The 22,967-nt window shown below is 37.3% G+C and overlaps 2 protein-coding genes across 9 annotated transcripts in view; one reads left to right on the forward strand and one right to left on the reverse strand.

Moving 5' to 3' along the window:
- PIK3CA (phosphatidylinositol-4,5-bisphosphate 3-kinase catalytic subunit alpha) overlaps window positions 1–9,270 on the forward strand; it is a 94,760-nt gene extending 85,490 nt beyond the window's left edge. For all 6 annotated transcript variants that reach the window (XM_074190972.1, XM_074190971.1, XM_074190974.1 and 3 more), the window contains one exon: window positions 1–9,270. In XM_074190972.1, coding sequence (XP_074047073.1) covers window positions 1–271 — 271 coding nt within the window. In that variant the 3' untranslated portion in view covers window positions 272–9,270.
- Window positions 6,598–22,967, reverse strand: part of KCNMB3 (potassium calcium-activated channel subfamily M regulatory beta subunit 3) — a 26,454-nt gene continuing 10,084 nt past the window's right edge. For all 3 annotated transcript variants that reach the window (XM_074190977.1, XM_074190975.1, XM_074190976.1), the window contains 3 exons: window positions 18,731–18,925; window positions 10,033–10,231; window positions 6,598–8,938 (listed from right to left, as the gene is read on the reverse strand). In XM_074190977.1, coding sequence (XP_074047078.1) covers window positions 8,561–8,938; window positions 10,033–10,231; window positions 18,731–18,925 — 772 coding nt within the window. In that variant the 3' untranslated portion in view covers window positions 6,598–8,560. The remainder of the gene's footprint in view (window positions 8,939–10,032; window positions 10,232–18,730; window positions 18,926–22,967) is intronic.

Genomic DNA, 22,967 nt, shown 5'->3' on the forward strand with positions numbered 1-22,967 from the left:
ATTTCAGGAAATGTGCTATAAGGCTTACCTTGCTATTCGGCAACATGCCAATCTTTTCATCAATCTTTTCTCTATGATGCTTGGCTCTGGAATGCCTGAACTACAATCTTTTGATGATATCGCATATATTCGAAAGACCCTGGCCTTGGATAAGACTGAGCAGGAGGCTTTGGAGTATTTCATGAAGCAGATGAATGACGCTCATCATGGGGGCTGGACCACCAAAATGGATTGGATTTTCCATACAATAAAGCAGCATGCTTTGAACTGAAGCAGGCGCCTCGGGGCTCTCGGGGTGGCTCTGCTGCGCTCTTGTGGCCAGCTGGCCCAGGCTGCTTGTGGAGGCCATGCGCAAACCATGAACGGCGTTAGAATCCATGGCAAGAACCCAGATCAGCTCTTTCTTCTACATTGAAACAACTTAAACGCAAACAGGGTTTGATAGCACTAAACTAGTACATTTCAGAATTAAGCTTTAGTCTAATGCGCAATTTCATGTTATGCCTTAAGTCCAAAAAGGTAAACTTTGAAGATTGTTTGTATCATTTTTTAAAAAACAAAACAAAATATATAGAAACTGATGGTTAAGGAGAGGGAATAATGTTCTTTTTGTGTTACAAATGTTGTATGTTTTGAACCATTGAAAGCGACAAAGTCTGTCATTTCTTTAAGTCCAAGAAAACCCAGAGAGTGGTGATGAGCTGCATGAGAATTGCTTAAGAATGAAAATCCATCCTTTTCCATTGTACTCAGTTTATGGTTTGAAGTGAGTTTTTTGACTCTCAGTTCTCATGAAGAAAAACACTTGAGGTGGAACAGAATCTTTAAATTTCACTAGGGACTTTTTCTTTTATTAAAAAAATCGAACCTTTTGATGACTTTGGGCCTTATCTGCATAGTTTGGGGAGCAAATAGAAATGAGACCTTTTAGAAGGTGCTTATCCTGGACAAGTATTTACAAGGATCCAATTGTTCATTTCCTAGGGAAATTTTGAGCTCCTATGGAAAATAAACTGCCATAGAAAAGGAATGAGAAGACTTAGCTATCATGTACCAGAATCATGCAGTGTTCACCTTAGATTTCACATTCTCCCCTTTTTTGCAATTGAACTGAATACATTTTTCATGCATGTTTTCCAGAACCTAGAAGAAAGTATTAATGTTATTAAAAGATTATTTTTTATAAAAGGCTATTTATATTATAAAAACTATCATTAATATATACTCTTTATTTAGATTATCTGTCCCATAGTCATGCATTTATTTTACAGCCTCAGATATTTTGGTGTAAGACTCTGCCATCCATAGTCATATAATCAGTCATTCTCTTGGTCTTTGAGAGAAGCCCAGGCACTCTTCCATAATGTACACCATTGCCCAGGGATTCACTGTTAAAGTTAGCAAAATATCCTGCTCAGGACCACCTCTTTTCTTCCTTTTCACTTTTATCCCTATTCTTTCTCTTGTCTACCAAAACCAAACCTTAAATCTGTTTAAATCAGCTCCGTAACATTTAGAATCTTGTCCTGTTTGCATTAACCTTCGCCTAAAGTGGAAGCACTTATAAAGAAAGGATCCTTCAAAGTGGGGGGGGGGGACCAGGAACATTATTTGCAGGCTCTCTTTGCTTATACCTCAATACTAAAAATGGAACCCAAGATGATTAAGTTTAATTCTCACTTTAAAGTGACCGGGATCCATTTTTCAAGTTTCCTAAGTTGCACTTAAGCCCAGTACAAATTCGTAAATATTTGGGAAAAGTGATTCATTCCCCCCCCCTCTTTTTTTTATTGGAAGTTACAAGGGGTTAGGTTATGAGAATGCTTTCTTCACTATAGACCCAGCATTCCACATGGTATTTGGAGTAAATACTCATGGGCCTAAGAAACAGCTTCTGCAGATGTCTTTGTGCCACAGGAAAAAAAAAGTGCAATAATGGAGAGGGGCTGGCAAGTGTCTAGATTAGGCATGATAGTGGAATATAACTTTATAAAAACTGTACATTGTGTTCTCTGTATTGGTAATGAGCTATTGAATGGTTTACTTCATTTAGAAAAAGTTCTTTAATGAAATTAGTTACTTATCCTAGAGCCTTGGATTAAGTAAACCAGGGACTGTAATGCCAAGATTCATAAAATTTGGCTATTTTAGGATACATATGGATATAAGACTCCCTAGAGTTAGTTGTTGAAGATTTAGGTACTTTATTAAAGCATGTAAATAATACTGTCTTAGTGAAAGCCACTGAGAAAAATAAATTTGGAGTATTGGAAAATTCATTTTTCATATTTATAATTGACTGTCTCAGAACAGTTCAGCAGATTTTAAACCTTTGTTTTTAAGTCTTTGATCATTGTTCTCCTTTGCAGTTATGAAAGCTTTCATAGCTAACAGGTTCCTTCTCATTTGACGCATAACCATGATGTGTCATTACTAATTGGCACTTGACTCATGCTGGCATTTTACCTTTTTTCAATATCAGGGATTAATTGTGGGAAAACTCAGTGGAATAGTAAACATCGGGAACCGTGATCAAATTGCTTAAAAGTTATATTGGAGAATTTTTTTTACCCAAATGTCCCTGAAATAGTAATTTTTTGAGTCTCCTTGCACAGAAATAAAAAGATATTTTCTTTATCCACATCAGTATACTTCACTTTCTAGGGTCCCAGTGAAAATTTGTACATGAATTGCTACAGCCATATTAGTTTCAATTTATCTGAGCTGTTTAGAATTCAGAAAAAAGAAAATTTAAAAATAGGAACCAAACTAAGTGACCTAAAAATAAACTGAATCATAAACAGATCTAAACAGAAGAGTGCTTAGGAAAGGAAAATTTGAAAAAGACAAAGGAGAAAAGGAGGATTCCAAAAGGCCAAATCATTGCCGCTCAAATTAGGCACACTATTGGATAACTCAAATTGATTTCAGGTCAGAAGTCATGTAACAGACTCTAAAATTACTTAACTATTGGGATTATTTAAATTCCCCAAACCACCTCTCAGAACTTTGGCTGTAGCCATTGGCTTTCAATATCATTGGCTCTCCCACAAAATAGTTTCTTGCCTAATCATTTGGAGGATAAATGGAGCATATTTTTGAAGAGCAGAAGCCCTAACATTTAATACATCCTAGAAAGAAATTTAAAAGCCTGCTTGACCTTTCAGCATTGTATGTCCATAAAGGGACACACCCATTTTGAAGTCTGAGAATGCGTCTCTAAATCTAAGAGTAGATTTCATTTGACTTTTACTGTAGAGCTTGTTTCTCTTGGTTCTTAAGTGTCACCTGTCAAATTGTGTCAAAAATAATCAATTCTGAGATTTGTCCCATCATCAATTTGTGTTTATAAGCCCATTGAAAAAATGGGGAACTGGTGAATATGTAATGATTTGTAAAATATTTTAATGTAATTTTTTTAACTGTGAAACTGACTATTGGTTTTTTGATGAAAACAGGCTGCTGATAAAGTATTTTTCTGTAAAGTGTAGTCTTTACTAAATGAGAATATGATGTATTCATTAGAGTGTATGTACACTCTTGGGTTTTTTTTCCCTTTTCCTTTTTTAAAATGTATTGCAAGGTTTTCTTAAAGGTAAACCAGACTGGCTGTATAATATGTTGGGCTTTTTTTAAAAACTGAAAATTGAGTGGTTTGGGATCTTGTAGAAAAGATTTAGAAGCCTGCATATTTCAAAGGCACCCAACAATTTCACAGTTTGTAGATAAGCTTGTATTTGTTTGGCCTACTGTTTGTTTTCTTTTCCTCATCTCAATAATTTTGTAAATCCATATTGGTCCCATCCTGGGCAATAACTCATGCTTGCTAATTCTTTGAAGGCATTTCCTGTACTTCATTATTCTATAACCAGTATATTAATGTGAGCTCTGAACAACTGTAATGTTCCTTAGATTGTCCTGTCTGTACAGGCTACAGACTTGAGCTGGACCCATTCACTCTCTGAAAAATCCCCTTTAAATAAGGATCATTTGGATGCCTAAGATATTCCCAAAGTGCTTCAATTTAAAGAAACTAGTCTGCTGTTAGTGAAGTGTTTTTGTCTAAACACAATTTTCTTATTTCTGTTGGGCTTTTTACTTGAATAGATAAAAAAAAATCACTTTTTATACCACGCCCTTGTTGCACAGAGTGCCAAAAACTGGTAAAATACGATGTTCTTATAGTGAATGTCTGCACTTGTGGTCAAAGTTGTCTGTTTTTATCTGATTCCATTTATCTAAGGAGTCTGCCAGTCCACCTTGAACAAGATGCTTATAGCAGGAGTTTCAATTGTAATTTATAACTTACAGTAATCAGTTATGCACTCTGGCCTTTGTCCAATAACTGAATGATACTTGAGATAACCACCTGATAGGAAACCTGGATAGCAAAAATACCATCATGGATTCTTTTCATTCGTTTGCTTTAAAACACATCCACAAACAGTTTTTTTTTTCACTACCATTTACAAACAAACAGGTTCACAGCTGGGACTTAAGGTGCTGTGTCCTTGAAAAACTCTTTCAAACACATCAGTCTTCAGCTCAGCATATCGATTTGTGGAGCTCAATATGAGATGACATTGGATCTGCCTAAATTTGATTAAAGGCTTTTCCTCTTTCCCAGCTGAGCTGCTATGTCAGGGAGCCAACCCACAGGTGTAAATACATATGACGTTCAATTCAATATGGCAGTTGTTGATATTACCCAAGTTTTGCCAAGCAAAGCACTATGGATGTTGAACTCTATTTTCAAAGCACTAAGGGTAGGTAACTGAAAGCTACTGGAAAGCTTCCGTTTCACCCTCAGTGGGCCAGTTGCACTTTGGAGGGAAAAATAAACTGCTAGTACATTTGATAGTACTGTGAATAGGGGGTGAAGTTTTTCATTTTATTTTCTTCATTGATAGCAGACTTGGTATATATACTTACACATAAGTATGTATGTATGCACATAAATGTGGATTATTTGTATGAATGTGTATTCAGACACACCCACAATTAGATGTTAATTTTACTGCTTTCAGATAACTTAAGAGTGGAGAAGGAACTTTCAGAAGCATTTGGATTACATCCAAATCAAGGAGTTAATTTTTTAATTGCTTTCTATTTCATTTCACCTTTGCCACTGCTCTCAGGACCCTCCTTCCCCCCTTAATACCGACCTCACCTATTTGTTCTTAGAAAAGGAAGTATTTATTCCACCTAACCAAGTTAGTGTCAACTGGGCTGCTGGTGTACAACTTAAAGAAAAATTTCAATTTTAAAATTCTGCCACGGGCAAGAGTTTTAATTTTTTTTCTTTTGCAAGGCAATGGGGTTAAGTGGCTTGCCCAAGGCCTCACAGCTAGATGATTATTGTCTGAGTCCAGATTTGAACTCAGGTACTCCTGACTCCAGGGCTGGTGCTCTACCCACTGTGCAACCTAGCCACCTCTAAGAGGTTTAATTTTTGAACTTTAGTAAAAAATAAAAAATTGGTCTCTTATATTGGTGCTACACTGCCTTGAGCAGCTAAACTACTATCACTGCAATCACACATTTATATCTGGCTAAGAATTATTGTTGGGTTCAGTTTTAGTTTTAGTTTAGGGGATTTTTTTTTTAGGTTTTTGCAAAGCAATGGGGTTAAGTGGCTTGCCCAAGGTCACAGAGCTAGGTAATTATTAAATGTCTGAGGTCGGATTTGAACTCGGGTCCTCCTGACATCAAGGCTGGTGCTCTATCCACTGCACCACCTAGCCACCCCTTTTTGTTTTTTTAAGCCAGTGTGCAATCTTCATTTAAACTGTCTGTAAGATAGAATTGTCCTTTGTGGGGTTAGCAGTTATTTTTTTATCTGTCTTGGATTGGCAAGAACACTGGAAGAGGTTCCTTTTTACTAATTCCTCAAAATACTTTTAACACTTAAAACAGCTTCCCAGGTCCAGTGTGATTTTTACAGAATAAGATCCTTATCTGCTGATTTTTTAAAAAGTAACTAAGGAGCAACTGGAGATGGTGAAGCCCACTTGGAGTTCCCACTGCTGAGAAAAAGGTAAATGTTTGTGGATCTCTGAAGTTAGGAGTCACTGAACTGTAAGAGGACAAAAGCAATGGTGGGCCAATGCTAAGCTCAGCCCAATATGGCAGCCACCAAGCTGCCCAGTGGGCACACTGGCAGGGACCAAGATGAGAGCCAAAGCCTTGCAACTCCCAGTTCATTGTTCTTTCTAAAAGAACACATTTTTTTAATGTCAGCAAACCTCATTAATAATCAGGAAAATCATACTAGGAATAGAATAATTTTGACCTGACTTACTTTTGAACCTTTGGAAAGGAAATAGGACACCCATTTCAGACTCATCTGATATCATAAATGTTTTGCTCCATAATTATTTTGTCATTCTCTAGATTGAAATCTTGTGCTATAATGCATTTCTACCTATTTTTAAAAGTTTTTTAAATTTTATTTTTGAATATAGGCCAAAAAGTATTTAAGACACAGCAAGATGCATGTGTTTGTGGTAATGAAAATGTACAGTTTTACAGTATTAATTCCATTTAAGATAGCATCTTTCTCAACCTTGTTAATCCTGGCGAGAAGACTTTGGCCTATGACTGCACTTGTGTATTTGTGTTCAGCAGAAATTGGTTCTGCTTTTTCTTTTAACTTTTCAGTCTGTAACATCATGCTATTTATTTAAAAAAAAAGACAAAGCAAAAAAATAATTATTTGTTACATATGTGTTCAAATATTCTTTAGGGTTCTTTGATTTTAAAAGAAAGGTACAGTAAAGTAGGGATGTCCCCTTTTCTCCTGTGTATTACAAGCAATATTATGGAAGTCTTAAGAATTAATTGTTTACAGATCTTTGACCGACAATTTAATCCTTCTGGGCAGCAAAAGTCAAATAAGGAATTTGGATCTATCACACAACGAGTTTAGTTACAGATTTTAGAAATTAGCCATGCATAGTGGCAGGTTGGACTTTTATTCAAGAAGGTCTCGGGTAGGACACAGGTAAGTTCAGTATTTAGTACATTCACTACTTTGGACTGAAAAATATATTTTCTTATTTCTGCTTTAGCAGAAAAATTATTGAAATATTGTTATTACTTATTACATAATTTCCCCATATGATTGAAAAATCCAGTCTGTTCCAAATTAACTTTATTCTTGTCTAGGTTGTTTCACTTCCTTGATATGACCCATTTGGTACCATAGATCATATTGAATACAATTCATATTATAGATTGGCCAATTGTGTATTGACCATAATATAGATTGCAATAATTTTCCTAGAAAAGGAAGTACTCTCCAAACTGGGGGAAATGATTTTATGTCAATGGATAAAACCGGCTATTGACTGTGTTCAAAGGTATTCTGAGAATTTACCAGAAAGTTCCCAGAATCATCAAATTGGAGAGTTAGACAAGAACTCTTTGACTATACAGTCCAACCCATGCACAAAAAAAAAAAATCCCTACTGTAATACCCAATAAGTGGCCATCACAAGGAAGTGAAGACCTCCAAGGAGGTACCACTATCTCCAAGGTAGCAAGTCCCATTCTTGGACGGTACTCATTGTAATGAAGTTTTGCAACTTCTGCTCCTTGCTCCTGCTTTGGTGCTATGAGGTCAACAAAACATACCCAAAATCACCCAGGCAGTAAATTTTATGTTCTGTGAATACATCTTTTAAAAAAAAATGAAACATTATTGAAATAAAAAATAGGTTTTTATATATTCAACTCTAAGTTGTGAAGAATTAATCTGGAAAACATTAAAGTCTCAACTTTCATAATTCTGTTTCCAAGACAGCATCTTTAAAAGGACAATTGACTGTTGCTTATTTTGTGGGAATTAGCCAGCCATTTTCTTCCAACTCCACAGCTGGCCCTCTCAATAGCTACTCAGCCAGTATGTGCTTGTGTGAATGTATGTATATGTATGGGGACTATTAACTCATTTAACATAAACTTATGAAAAATGATTAGGAAGAGAAATTTACCCAGAAAAAGATATGTCCATGAAATACTAAATAAAAAGGACTTTCATATTAGCCCTTGAATTTTCCAGGTTCCCCTGCCTCAGTACAAGTCATGGAGGGCCAATTCTAATCAAAATGGCATAGATTATAGGTCATATATTATCTTCTCTTGATTGTAGGATTTGGAAAACTTTCTTTTCAGCTTTCTGTAATGAATGAGTTGACATTTTGACCCCGCAGTTGATGATACCATTTTGGGTAACAAGTGATGCATTTCCTTCCATATAATTGAGATTCAAACTAGAGTTTAAATTCAAATCCAAAACCATCCATATTTTATACTTTTTGGTTAGGTATCAAAAACTAGCTTTTTTAGAAAGGATGAAAAGGAATCATGGGAAAAGGAACTGGTGCATTTTTAATTTCTAAGAGAAATGCAAGGTTCCTTTTTTTTAACATGAGACATACCATGTCATTTAATTTTAGGGTTGCCTTATGCAGTGTTTATTTCCAAGCAGACTTAAGCAGAGATTAAATCAACCATATCAAGAGAACAGCAGGCATGACTTTCTAACAGGGCCACCATCTTAAAAACCTTTGACTTCTCTCTCTCTCCACTTCCTCCCCAGTTTGTACTGGTACAGTTCTTTCTGGGAAGCTACGTTGCCCACTTCCTCTCTCACTGTGCTGGTGTACTCTTCACATAGCACTGACAAGTGTTGGGTTAACTTCACCATGCCCACAATCAGTGCACCGCCCAGTAGAGTCAATGATGGCCAGAACAAGCAGTGGAAGATAACTGTTTGGTCATACTTTTTTATCAGGACAACATCCTCAGGTTTGCTGTCTGGGCTATAGAAGCAGGAAAAAGGCGTTCCATTTTTGTGATCAAAGAATTCCTTGATGTCCAAAGCACTGTTGAGTAGATCATTTCTATCTCGATGGCACTTCGGCGTGTAAAAGCACTAGAAAGGAGGAGGAAGAAAGATGTGGTCTTGAGAAATGCCGTTGCATGAGACAACAGCTCCAAAATGCTGAAATACCTTTAACCTAGATGTGACCTTGGTCTCATGACTGGTATGATGGTGGCAGCAGTAGGGTATCGGAACTAGGGTCCAAAAGATGAAGCAATGGCTTGGCAATCTCAAATTGGAAATCAGAAGTTATGGGAGGATAGTTTTGTTTCTCCGTGCCTTTTCACAATAGTACTCCCACTGGGACTTTGTAATCTTATCTCTCCTTTCTGTTCCCTCACTTTTCTATTTGGAATTGTCAACTTGACCCAAGCTAAGTAAAATGCTGGTCAGAAAGCTCTCCCAAACCTACCAAATTGTGTTATTGCCCCAATTCCTTGGATGGGGAGAGAGCTGGGGAGGAGGGTGAGACAGTGTCAAGTTTCTGGTATTGAGCAACAGATCAAGAAGACAGTGTTCAGTTAAAAAGGATATAGCCCTGTCAGCTGATGGTTTCTTGGATTTTATTTTGAAGCATCTAAAGCTCACATAAATAATTCGAAGGAACAACACTGGAGTCAGAACCAGAGTTCAAATGTGACTTACCTGTTTGGTCTTGGGCAAAAAACTTAACCTCTTCAATTCTCTTTCCTCATTTGTAAAATTAATGGATCAGAATGAATCCTTACCCTGGAGTTTGTGAACTTTTAAAAAAGTTTATTTTGATAAGTATTTTAATATAATTTATATTCCTTATAATCCTATATAGTCTATGCATGTAAATAATTCTGAGATGTTGTCCATGGACTTGGTCAGATTGTCAAAGGGATCCATGACACCAAAAATGGTTAAGCACTCACAGACTACACTATGCAAGATCCCCTCCAGACTTAAGTCTATGGTTCTATAATCCTCCTCCTCATCCTCACTTGTAGATTTTCACTGTTTTTTAAGTCTTCAATCACTTTAACTCCCTATTCAGTGGGGCAAGACAATATAATTTCCCAAAACCCCACTAAGAGTAAAGTCTGAACCATCATCACCTGGAGGGAAAGCTCTCCTCCTGATCCTTGACCCTTTAAATATATCCTCTGTACATACGTTACCTCTGGGTTTATCTGAACAGCTTCTTCATTATAGTGTAGGAAAGCTTTCTGGCCAGAATGGGAGAGGTTTACAGACACCTGGAGGCAAGGGTACTTTCCTTGGCCCCGACAGTCGACCCCACAGGTAAATGAACAATCCAACCAGTCATCCTTCACATGCGTGTCCATAATGGTACAATTTGCCTCTTCTCGCTGTGTGCTTGAATTCAAAAATATTGATGAGTAAAGTTCCAGTAGGTCAGCATCTGACATACAATCAAATAAGATTTGACAGACTGCCTTTGTCTTCACTTACATTCTTGGCAAAAGGGTGAAGTTGCCAAGTCAGGGCTCCGGTCCCGTGAACCCTGATGTCTGCCTTGCCTTCTAAGACTTGACTTACCCTGAGCACATCAGAGAGAGGTTTACTTTTCAAAAAGTCTGAAAAGTCATGGACCAGTTTGATTCAACAAGAATGTTTTAGGCACTTGCTCTGCACCACTGTGCAGGGCTATTTTCCTCTTTGTAGGTAATTGGCTGTTCAGAAACACCTACTGATGCAGATCAGCAACTGTTCTGTAACTGAGCCCTAGTAGCCTGGAACATTGGGAAGTTAAGTGACTTGTCCAGGTTCACAGAGTCAATATGTATCAGAAATCAATACTACATCTTCCTGACTCCAGGGCCCATGGCCATCCTCCATACCACACCACTGTTTGGGATTTGGGAATATAAAGACGAAACATCCCTGCCCTCAAGGAGCTTTCTTTCTACTCCTATATCTTTGGCTTTGCAATGAAGAGGCAAAAATTGCTCCCTCACCTAATACAGAATCTTCACTTACTATGCCATGCTATATGCTGGGTAATAAGTTGGCAAGGGGTGAGCCAGATACTCAACAAAGAATCTTCCGAGGTTGAGGATAGAAAGAATTTTCAAGATCCCTTAGTCTGATATAACAAGTGACATTTCTATAGTATTTTTAAATTTTGTGAAGCAATTTATAGACATTTGAGAATTGAAAACTGACCAACAGTCTGAGTTGAAGGCCAGAGAGACAAGCATTTTCTCTCAGCCCTGATCTCTGAACTGGAAGACAGACTTGAGTGACCCCTGGAAGGGGTCCTTCACTTTTGTAGAGAAACTCACACTAAGCTCAAAAGACAGACCAAAGGGCAGCTAGGTGGTGCAGTGGATAGAGCACCAGCCTTGGAGTCAGGAGGACCTGAGTTCAAATCCGGCCTCAGACACTTAATAATTACCTAGCTGTGTGGCCTTGGGCAAGCCACTTAACCCTACTGCCTTGCAAAAACCTAAAATAAAATAAAAAATCTTAGACCAAAAGACAGACAAAGATGAAGGATTGGGTGAGAGAGCTGAGAAACAACAGCAGCAATGTGGACTCAACTTAAGACATAGCAAGCTGAGAATTGCCAGGGCAGAGACAAGGGATATAATAATATAATGTATAATAATAAGAAACTGAAGTGAGGCCTGAGATGCCACAGAGAAGGAGTGGATCTGGAGAACCCACTGGGCTCTGAAACTATCTTGAAACTATCAGTTGACATCACCTCCCAACTTCCCTCTCCCCTTTTAAAAAAACTCTTCTTCCTATGCCTGTAGAGTAACCTACACATCTCCTGTATTCTGATTTTGCCTCAAATATTGAGGACATGACAACTAGAAATACAGCTAGGTCATGATTAGTGTGAATCCTGTGAAGCAGTTCCCTATATTTGAATTTGCATAAGTTGAAATTATAATTACATAAGTATGGTCATTGGTTCCAGTCTAATGGAAACATGCAGTGCAAATTTGAATAATGTGGCTATTTCAAGGGATTCATTATTTGCACTAAGAAAGACTTAGCTATATATAAAACTTTAAATTAGGACAGGAAACCAAACTTCTGTTTGAATGTTGGGAATTTTCCAAATTAGGGACTCTGAGCTATTGTTATTATATTAATTATATTAATAATTTTTCATCTATAAATTCCATAAAACAACAGAGTGTAGGAATAAGGGTTATTATGTTGTCCCTGGGTGCTACAAGTAAACTGACTCTTCTAATAAGATGAAGTTAATTATATTCCCCCTCCCAAAAAAAAAACAAAAGCAAACAGGATAGAGATAGGCAAGTCCAACAGTAACTTCATCAATTTTATGCCTATTTTACAGATGAGGAAACTGAGGCTCAGAGTTTTCATGGATCACACAGCTGGTCAATGACAGAAATGATATTTGAATAACATTTAGCTATTGAGGCCACAGGAAATATAGATGAAAAAGTCATTAGAAAAAGATATCTACCATATAATGCCATGAAGTAGGAAAAATAACTATGCCCAATTTATTTATTCATTTATTCATTTTTTTAGTTTTTGCTAGGCAATGGGGTTAAGTGACTTGCCCAAGGCCATACAGCTAGGTAATTAAGTGTCTGAGGTCAGATTTGAACTCAGGTACTCCTGACTCCAGGGCCGGTGCTTTATCCATTGCCGCCCCCAATTTTTTTTTTTTTTTGGCAAAGCAATGCCCACAGTCACACAGCCAGGTAATTATTAAGATTCTGAGGCTACATTTGAACTCGGGTCCTTCTGACTCCAGGGCTGGTGCTCTATTCATCATGCCACCTAGATGCCCCTACTATGCCCAATTTAAAGATAGAAAAACCAAAGTGGAGAGAGTTTCAACTAACCTAACCATGGTCACTAGGCTAGTAAATGTGATCTGATCTCAACTCTAGAACTTTTTCCAAGATATTCCCTAATAAGTGTCACTTAACCCACCTCTTCTGCTTTAAGTCATCCCTAGTCATTTCCTATATTCTTTCAGCCTTTGTGGGGTTAGGAAACATGATGCTGACATTTTTTTTATTATTTTTTTTTTTTGGTTTTTGCAAGGCAATGGGGTTAAGTGACTTGCCCAAGGTAATTATTAAGTGTCTGAAGTCGCATTTGAACTCAAGTCCTCCTGACTGCAGGGCCAGTGCTCTAGCCACTGTACCATCTTACTGTCCAATGCTAACATTCTTGAAAAAATTCCTGGTCACCAATTTATTAGACTCAACTAAGTTACATTCATACTTATCATCAGAGACAAAAGTGACTGGCATGGAACTCTGGTTGTTGCAGCAAAACTTTGAATCAGAACCAGAAATTCATAAGTTCCCTCTCATAATGGTTCAACCAAGTTCAAGAAGGATTTCTCCTGGAAGGGGTCCTACAGAATCCATCTGAAATCTTCACTAAATATTGGTATCATCATCATCCTCAGCTAGGGACTTGGAGTTTCCTCATGGTTAGCTGCATAGGATATGTTCCACTCCTTTATAGCATTTTAACATTAAAATCAGTTCTGAGCCACCACATGGCAGCATCTGTGATCTCTGGCATGGGTGAAACCTAAGGGAAGGGCTCATATGGTAGTACTGGGGTGACAGCAACAGTTCAAGCCGGAGGTCATTCTGCTCATTAATTGATTACCTCTTGGCATTGTTGTTGTTTGTCCTTTGTTCCCAAAGAAGACCGGGGCATCAGGGAGGTGATGCCATGACAATGAAGTGAATTGGATTTAAGGGAGGGAGGAGCTATGCAAAGTTACCAGCCTCACTTTCTCCTCCAGAACCATCGGGGTCTATGGCTAGACCTGGATCAGGAAGACTGGGGATGACCCTCACCTCTTGAGTCTGAATCCCTGCCCTTCTTGCCAGCGTAGCCAAGCGCAATTCGATGTGGTCAGGTAGTAGGGATGCATACGAAATAAAGTTCTTTAGGGACCTTCTCCAAACAGGTAACAAATCAGAGCAAGATATGAACATGCAAGGAAAGGTTCCTGAGAATCACAGGCCACGGCCACAACGAGTACCTTCCCTCTCTATCCCCACATCTATCACTATGTACTCATGATTCTGGAGCCAATCACACTAGCACATTTCTATGGGGTTTTTTTAATCCCTAGTGAAGAAACATAATTACCCTTCCTAGAATAGTGACTGTTATGAATAACTTCCACAATCAACTTCAAGTCAAAGAAGTACTTTTCCAAACATCTCCCATGAAAGGGATCCACTCTTGGATTTGGGGAGATCTAAAGTTCTGAGCCCTGTCCTCATGGTGTTTACCTTCTAGAAAAGACATCAGACCTAAGCATAGACAACTATAACACACACTATAAGAGCATCTAAGAGGAGCAAAAATTATCCTGTATTTACTCTTAAGAAAGGTTGTTACCAAAAGCAGGAATCACTGAAGGAAAGCTTCATTGAGCTTTAATAAATAGGCAAGACTGTGATAGACAAAAAAAAAGGAGGAAGGACATTCCAGGTCCAAGAAATAATATGAGGAAGGTGCATGTACAGGAAAATATTCTCGAGTTATAATAAATTGTTTAGCTTGGCTGAGGCATTGAGTATTTGGAGATGAATGATATGAGGGTAAGGTAGGGCAGCTCAGTGGCACACTGGATAGAGAGCTGGACTCATCTTCCTGAGTTTAGATCTGGCCTCAGACACTTATTAACTGTGTACCCCAAGGCAAGTCTCAGTTTACCTCAGTTTCCTCATCTAAAAAAATAAACTAAAGAAGGAAATGGCAAACCATGTTTGGTATCCTTGTTAAGAAAACCCCAGAGGGGTGGCTAGGTGACGCAGGAGGGGTGGCTAGGTGGTACAGTGGATAAAGCACTGGCCCTGGAGTCAGGAGGACCTGAGTTCAAATCCAGCCTCAGACACTTAATAATTACCTAGCTGTGTGGCCTTGGGCAAGCCACTTAACCCCATTGCCTTGCAAAAAAACTAAAAATAAAGCATGAATGGTCGGACTCTAGAGAAGCATGGAATGAATTATAGGATCTGAGCTGAGCGAAGGGAACAGAACCAAGAGAACCGTGCACACATTAACAACAGCATTGTGATGGATATGGCTCCTCTCAACAGTTAGGACAACCTAGAGACCTAGGACAATGCATTCCGCATCCAGAGGAAGAAAAACAAAACTAAACAAAAAACATCTACGGAATCTGAATGACCACTACATTCACTTTTTAAAAATTTACGTTTTTCTTTCCTATCTCATGGTTTTCTTTCTTTTCCCTTAATCCTAATTCCTCACACAGAAAATAAAATATAAACATGTTAAACACAATGTGTATATACAATATTTACCAGATTGTTCAGAAGGAGAAGGGAGTGGGAAAGGAAGGTGAAAGGAAGTTATGTAACTTAAAAATATGATATGCATGTGGATGAATTTTGAAAAACTTTTATAACATGCAATTGGAAAAATAAATATCAATTGGGAAAAAAGACTAGGAGGACTTTGAGAACAGGGACTATATGTTTGATGTTGCTTAGCTTCAAAAGGAAATAAGAGTTGATGGTTATTTAGTGCTTTGTGGTAACAAGAAAACTGTACACACATTTTTTTCTTTTATTCCTCAAAACAGCGGTGCAAAATAATCAGAAAACATTATCTTCAGCTTACAGTTGAGCAAATTGGAGGAGAGAGATTCAGAAGACCTGGATTCAGAAGCAACTCTATCCTAGCTCTGTGTCCTTGAGCCCAAACATTCCAATTCAAGTCTAATGTTCCTTACACTGTGCCTTGTCACTTCTTCATAAAATGTGTTATAGTGGGTATCAGAACCGGGGGAAAGATGAGTCAGGCCTTTATTTCTACAAAATTATCTTGTCCTAGGCAATGAGGATCACTGAAGTGTCCAGCTATAGAAATACAAAAGGAACGATGCAATAAAAAGAATTCTTCATGGGTGCAGTGGGAAAGAAAATTGATCAGAAGTAATGGATTCAAGTCCAGATTTGTTGTTAACTGTGTAGTCCTGTGTTAATGGAGAAAATTGATTGTCCGTGTATTACCTACCTAACAGGTTTGTTATAACAAGAAAGATTTATGAGCCTTATATGTGAGTTTTTATTCAAATATGAACTATAATTATAACATAGAATATTATATATAATAATATGATCATGTGTTTTATATATATATATATTTATATGTTCATTTGTTACTTATAATTTTAGTATGATTGCATTAAGGCAAACATTAAAAACATTAATGTTGCAGCACAGGACCCTATGGCATATAGAAAACTCTTAAAAGACTTTTGGGCCAAGCCTGATCACAAAAGAGACTTTCCACCCAGAGCTCCTAGAAAAATATTCCTGGACAGGTTATTCTATTAAATCTTGATTCCAACCTTACTGAGCTGACCTGGAACTAAAGCATTAAGACATCGGGAAGATAGTCCAAAATGGTACCTACAATTCTAAGAACAACGTCACTCACTATATGGAATATGACCAAATAGTTAAATGTAAACTCCAGAAATGTTTAAATGAGCAAAGAATGACAGTGCTGTAGAGTGGAAGGAAGAATGCTTTTGTAGTGCAAGTATCTGGGTTTGACTCCCAGTTTGGCTATTTATTGAGGTCAACTGGATCAACTTCATTTTTTTCTCTCTGGGCCTAATTTCTCTTCTAAAAAATATCAGTTAGCCGAGAGCATCTCTAAAAATGCCTTTCTGCTCTAAATCTATCTCTGTCATCACCCAGCTACTCACTCTACTCTTAGCAGAAATATTTATTTTGCCCCCATTTGTCTGGCTTTGTTTCTGTAATTTTATAATGATTTTAAAATACTCAATTACTTACAGCTTTAATCATCTGGAATTCACATTTAATTATGTATGAACTTAGGAGGCCTATAAATGGGACTCTGTTTTCAAGTAATCAAATAGCATTCATGGACAAAATAGCAGTAATTGGTGCAATAATTCAGTAAGTGAGCATAGAAGGGATGATCACCCAATTCATTCCAAAAGGCCTTGAGTGCCAATGTGAACATCGTTAGCATCCATCATTTTCACAATGTCACACGAAATGTCAAAGTGACTACTGGTTCCTTGTTTAATAGGACATCATTTCAGTGGGATAAACTTCAAGGGACAGTTATTGAACCACTGAATTGAGGAAAACATTGTCAGAAGAAAGGGGGATACAATGCCATTTCACTATCACTGCAAAGAAATGGGTTACTACATATTATAGATCTGGGATCTGGGATATATTTGATGGTATTTTTTGTCCTTCGTTCTCGAAGAAAACCATGATATCAGGGAGGTGATATCATGACAAGCACATGAATTGAATTTGAGTGAGGGAGTGCTGTGCTAAGTCACCAGCCTCACTTTCTCCTCCAGAGTCATCTGGGTCTAGTGGTCAGATATGGATCAGGATGACTGGAGATGGCCCTGGATGTGAGGCAATCAGGGTTAAATGACTTGCCCAAGGTCACATAGCTAATAAGTAGCAAATGACTGAGGTCAAATTCAAACTCCTGTCCTCCTGACTCCAAGGTCAGTGCTCTTCCCCACTGTGCCACCTAATTATATTTACCTCCTTGTTCAATGGTAAAAATGGGTCTCTTACCCATAAAACTAAACCTCTTAGAACATTAAACTATCAGGACCTCTTCAAAGAACTTTTTCTCCATAATGAGCATATAAATTTGATTTTAAAGGGACCAAGTACCTCAGCAATTCAAAGATATCTTTTTCACCAGTAACAACAACCTCCCTCAGTGACTTGAAATTATCCCTAATAACATTCAGTAGGCAGATACAGACAAGTGAAGGTGTTATCTCCAGAAGGCCTAATTCATTCTGTGACCTCAGATGGGTGACTTTCCTTTACTAAGTCTCAGTTTCTTTAATTGTAAAATCTGTGTGTGGGCAAGTTGTACTGGATAATATCAGAGGCCCCTTTTAGCAGGAGTATTTCATGATTCTAAAGTACTGAAAAATGTGTGTGGTTTAGATAGCCTGCTTCTTCTATGAGCACAGATTAGCTAATTAGCAAATTCTGACCTAGAGAAATCACAAGATCCTTGGTCTAATGGTGGAAGAGCCCACAGAGATCATCTAATCCAACTTCCTCATTTTATAAATAAAAAAAACTAACATATGGGATGACTAGGTGGTGCAGTGAATAGAGCACCAGCCTTGGAGTCAGGAGTACCTGGCTTCAGACAATAAATACCTAGCCGTGTGGCCTTGGGCAAAGCCACTTAACCCCATTGCCTTGAAAAATCTAAAAAAAACTAACATGACACCCTGAAGGAGTTATGGGGGAAAGGATGGTGGAATAGCTCTCCATAGCAGGGAACACCATAATCTCAATGAATAGTGTTGGTCTTAGGGTCAGGAAGATCCAAGTTCAAATCCTACTGACTGACCCTGGGCAGGTTACATAAACTATCTCAACTTCAGTTTCTTGATTGTAATGTAAGATTTGGAAAAGAAAACACCTTCCTCATGGAGTTGTTGAAAGCATCCAGACAAATGATCCCTGCAAAGTGCTCTGTAAATCTTAAAGCTATATATAAATGCTAGCATTATTTTAGGTGCACCATTCCTCTCTCCAGACTGGCTATTGGCTTCTGGTCTTACTCCAGCTTGTCTATATATATTCTTATTTAAAATATGATTCCTGAACACTGGATGCCAGATGTGGTCTGTACAGGGCAGAGTATAGTGGAGCTAAACTTCCCCACATTGGACTAAGCCTTCCTTCATATAGCCAACAATAGCATTAGCACTCTTGGTTGCTATTACTTATGGTTGGCTCCTCTTGAGTTTGCCCAGCCTTATGAGCAGTGATACACAAAATAAGTAATTTTTGATTATTTGTTTCTTACCTGAGCATAAAAGGTTTTAGAATGGTGACTCCAAGCAAAAAAAACATAAGGACAGAGAAACCCATCATCGAAAACCCCAGGAGAATAGCTCGGTCTTCTCCTGCACTGGAGGGAAGCTTTTTCTGTACATCTGGGGTCGACCCTCCATCACCATTGTCTTTCTTTTTCCTTCTATCAGAAGTAGAGAAGGTTGACCTTTGACAAGATTAATTTTTAAAATTATTATATTAAAATCATCATTATAAATCTCATATAAGCATAAAAAATTTACCCAACAGAAAAAAATTTCCATTTGTTATCATTTCCAAGGCAATACTATAAATGAAAATAAAGTAAATCCACAATAATTTAGATTAATAGGGTGGTGGGGTAGGTGAAAAGACTGATTTAAATGAATGAAAAAATTTCATCACAGATTTTTTTTTAATGAATGCAACTTGGAATAAACTCATCTAATTGTTCAATATGATATAGATAAAGAGGTTTGTACAGAGTCAAAAGACCCTAGTGCAAATCCCAGCTCTTCCATTTATTCCCCAAGTTATTTGATAATGATGAGGTTTGATATGTAAAATAAAGTAGTTTGACCTCTAAGGTCACTTCCATCTCTAATCTCCATCTTTCAAAATTTCTAGTTTTCTTCAGGAAGCTATTCATTGCATTCTCAGCTTCTAATACATTCTTCCCTCCCTCAAACCCATTCATCATTATATTTATTTTTGCATCTGCATTGAAAATACCTACATATGTAAATATCCAAAAAAATATTTCCTTGTTCTTATTTTATATTTGTGTCTCTAGTCCCTAACATTGTGTTTGACATACAGTAGGCACTTCATAAATATGTCTTGATTCATTGATTTTGTATCATAATATATTTACATGTATAACCTATTCCCCTCCAATTTGACTGTAAGCTTCTTGAGGGCAAGAACTAGTTTCACTTCTGTCTATAAATCACCTACACCCAACAAAGCATCCCACATATGGTCAATTCTCTCTCTCTTTTTTTTTTTTTGACAAGGCAATGGGGTTAAGTGACTTACCCAAAGCCACACAGCTAGGCAATTATTAAGTGTCTGATACTGGATTTGAACTCAGGTCCTCCTGACTCCAGGGCTGGTGCTCTATCCACTGCGCTACCTAGCTGCCCCTCACATGGTCAGTTCTTAATAAATGCTCATTGTTTGCTCCTAGACTTAACTGATTCAATAATAATAGCAGTTTAGATTTGTGTAGTACTTTCAGGCTTACAAACCACTTATGCTCACAATTTCATTTATGTCTCATGATCACCTTATGAGATAGATACTATGATTTTTTCCCTATTTTTTTTAAGTTGAGGGAACTGAGGTTTAAAGATTAGTGTCTGAAGCCAGATTGTCATAAAGGTCTTTCTGTCTCAAGCTTAATATCTATCTACTATGGCACATTTCATAGATATTTTTTTTTAGGTTTTTTGCAAGGCAAATGGGGTTAAGTGGCTTGCCCAAGGCCACACAGCTAGGTAATTATTAAGTGTCTGAGACCAGATTTGAACCCAAGTACTCCTGACTCCAGGGCCGGTGCTCTATCCACTGCACCACCTAGCCACCCCCAATATTTAGTTTTTTATGGGGAAAATATCTTAATGAATCCTTGTGGTTGGTAACTGCTAAAATTGATTGACCATAACACAAAATAAAACAGTAAAAAAATTGATTTTATTAAGCTTAGGCATAAGTTCAGATCTGAAACAAAAACTTAAACAAAGATTAGGATTCTAATAAAATCTTTTATAGACTTTGTCAGAATGACAAAGAAATCATTCTTTTACATATTGTATCTTGTACATTACTCTTCATCATAAAAGTTAAAGAAAAACCAGGTTCATAACCCCATGCTTCCTTCAATGTCATAAAAATTGAACCAATTTAGTTAAGCAGTCTTAATCTCATACATTCTCTAGGGAAATGAACCTAGTTAGACTCTATTGGTAAAGTAAGTCAAGTTACAGATTAAACTATATTTAAAAGGTTCACACACAATTGGATGATTGAGGGAAAGATTTACATGCTACCAAGACAAACAATAAAACTGGCGTCAGGGAAATCCTTCCTTATGGACTTAGCTAGGAAAACTAACAAATAGCTAAATCACTCTGGGGAACTTAAATTCCCCTTTGGTTTGTTTCAAAAGTATGTCAAACAGTCTTTCCTTAACACTATTATTCCAGAAGTTAAGTTTTGGCCAGGTGAGATTAATATTAAAGAATACAGAATTTTATGTAGTTCATCAAATGTTGCAGAAGGAATGATCCTGAGAACTACATAATAAAAATTAATAAAAGAAAATCAAAAATTTCCCATAACAACTTCACTGATCCATTTTTAAAATCTAATTCTAAATCAGTATACATGACAAATAATGGATATACCTATACAAATTCATTTTCAAAAGGGCTTTCTTTTCTTAAAATCCACTAATTCATTGTATATTGAATTGTGAACTGATCCAGTCATTCTGGAGAGCAAATCTAGAATTATTCCCTAAGAGTTTTTAAAGTACCTATACCTTTTGATGTAACAATACCACTTCTAGGTCCATTTCCAAAGATGATTAATAGATGTTTGTCCTTCATTCTAGATGATATCAGGGAGGTGATGCCATGACAAGCACATGACTTGGGTTTGAGTGAAGGGGGCAGTGCTAAGTCACCTGCCTCACTTTCACCTCCGCAGCCATCTGGGTCCAGTGGCCAGATATGAATCAGGATGATTGGAGACAGCCCTGGATGTGGGGCAATCAGGCATAAGTGACTTGCCCAAGGTCACACAGCTAGTAAGTGTAGATGTCTGAAGCTTGATTTGAGCTCCCATCCTCCGGACTCCAAGGCCAGTGCTCTATCCATTGCACCACTTAGCTGCCCATTCCAAAGACGATTCAAGAAAAAGGAAAAGAACCCATATGTCTTAAAATATTTATACCAGCTCTCTTTGTGGTAGCAAAAAAACTAGAAATTGCAGAAATGCTCATCAATTGAGGAATGGCTGAACAAATTGTTGTATAAGATTGTGAAGAAATACGATTGTGCTATAAGAAATGATGAGCTCGATGAGTTTAGAAAAACATAGAAAAACTTGCATGAAATATTGAAGAATCAAATTAGCCAAACCAAGAGAATATTAGATACGGTAATAGCAATATTGTTTTAAGAATGAATTCAGGGGGCAGCTAGGTGGCACAGTGGATAGCACTGGCCCTGGAGTCAGGAGGACCTGAGGTCAAATCCGGCCTCAGACACTTAATAATTGCCTAGCTGGGTGGCCTTGGGCAAGCCATGTAACCCATTGCCTTGCAAAAAAAAAAAACAACTTAAAAAAAAAGAATGACTTTGAACTAATAAGTTATTTTGGCTACTAAAAATACCCAAATAAACTATTAAGAACATAGGAAGAAAGATCCTATCTGCAGCCAGAGAAAGAAGTGATAATAAGAAGTATGGATAGAATAATTTTACATTCATTTATATTTACCTATTTGTGTGGTGGCCATCTTGGGAGTTGGGGTAGAGAAGAAATATACATGATAGCTTTTTGTTGTAAATTTAAAAGGAATAGCAAATTGTACAAAGTATAATTTCAGTTTTCATGTGTAATTATCTCTTTGGGTATGCTATTATGGAAATATTTGTTTTATTCCATAAATTAAAATTTTTTAAATTTTTTTTAAAAAATAAATCCAGATTTGGGAGGAAACCTAGGGTTCATGAAGGCTATTTGCACCTCACAGTGAGATATATTCAAGTGTCAATAAAACAATGTAGGGAAGCGAATGTAGTTTTCCTACTATCTGTGAAGTTCATAAGAGCATAGCTTTAGAGCTCATTTTAACCAAGTCTGAGTCACTCAAGATCATTCAGGTAGCAAATGTTAATGGCAGAATTTGAACCCAGATCCTTTGATTCAAGTCAATGATTTTCCTTTTGTGACATATTATCTCTAACATCATAGAATTGCAGTTAAAAAGATTTCAGAAGCCATTTAGTTCGGTCCCCTCTTTTTTTTACAGAGGAAGAAACTGAGGGCCAAAGAGGTGATGTAACTTAATCAAGGTCAAGCAGTATTTGAACCCAGATCATTTTACTCTCCATTGCTCACTCACAAGTGCCCTTTCACATCATCACATACCATATAGACATACCCTTCCTATGTTTTAGGCTACTCCTTCCCCTGAAACTCAACAGAACTCTTAGGCT

Source organism: Macrotis lagotis, chromosome 6 (genome assembly GCF_037893015.1).
Source record: "Macrotis lagotis isolate mMagLag1 chromosome 6, bilby.v1.9.chrom.fasta, whole genome shotgun sequence".
Lineage (NCBI taxonomy): Eukaryota > Metazoa > Chordata > Mammalia > Peramelemorphia > Peramelidae > Macrotis > Macrotis lagotis.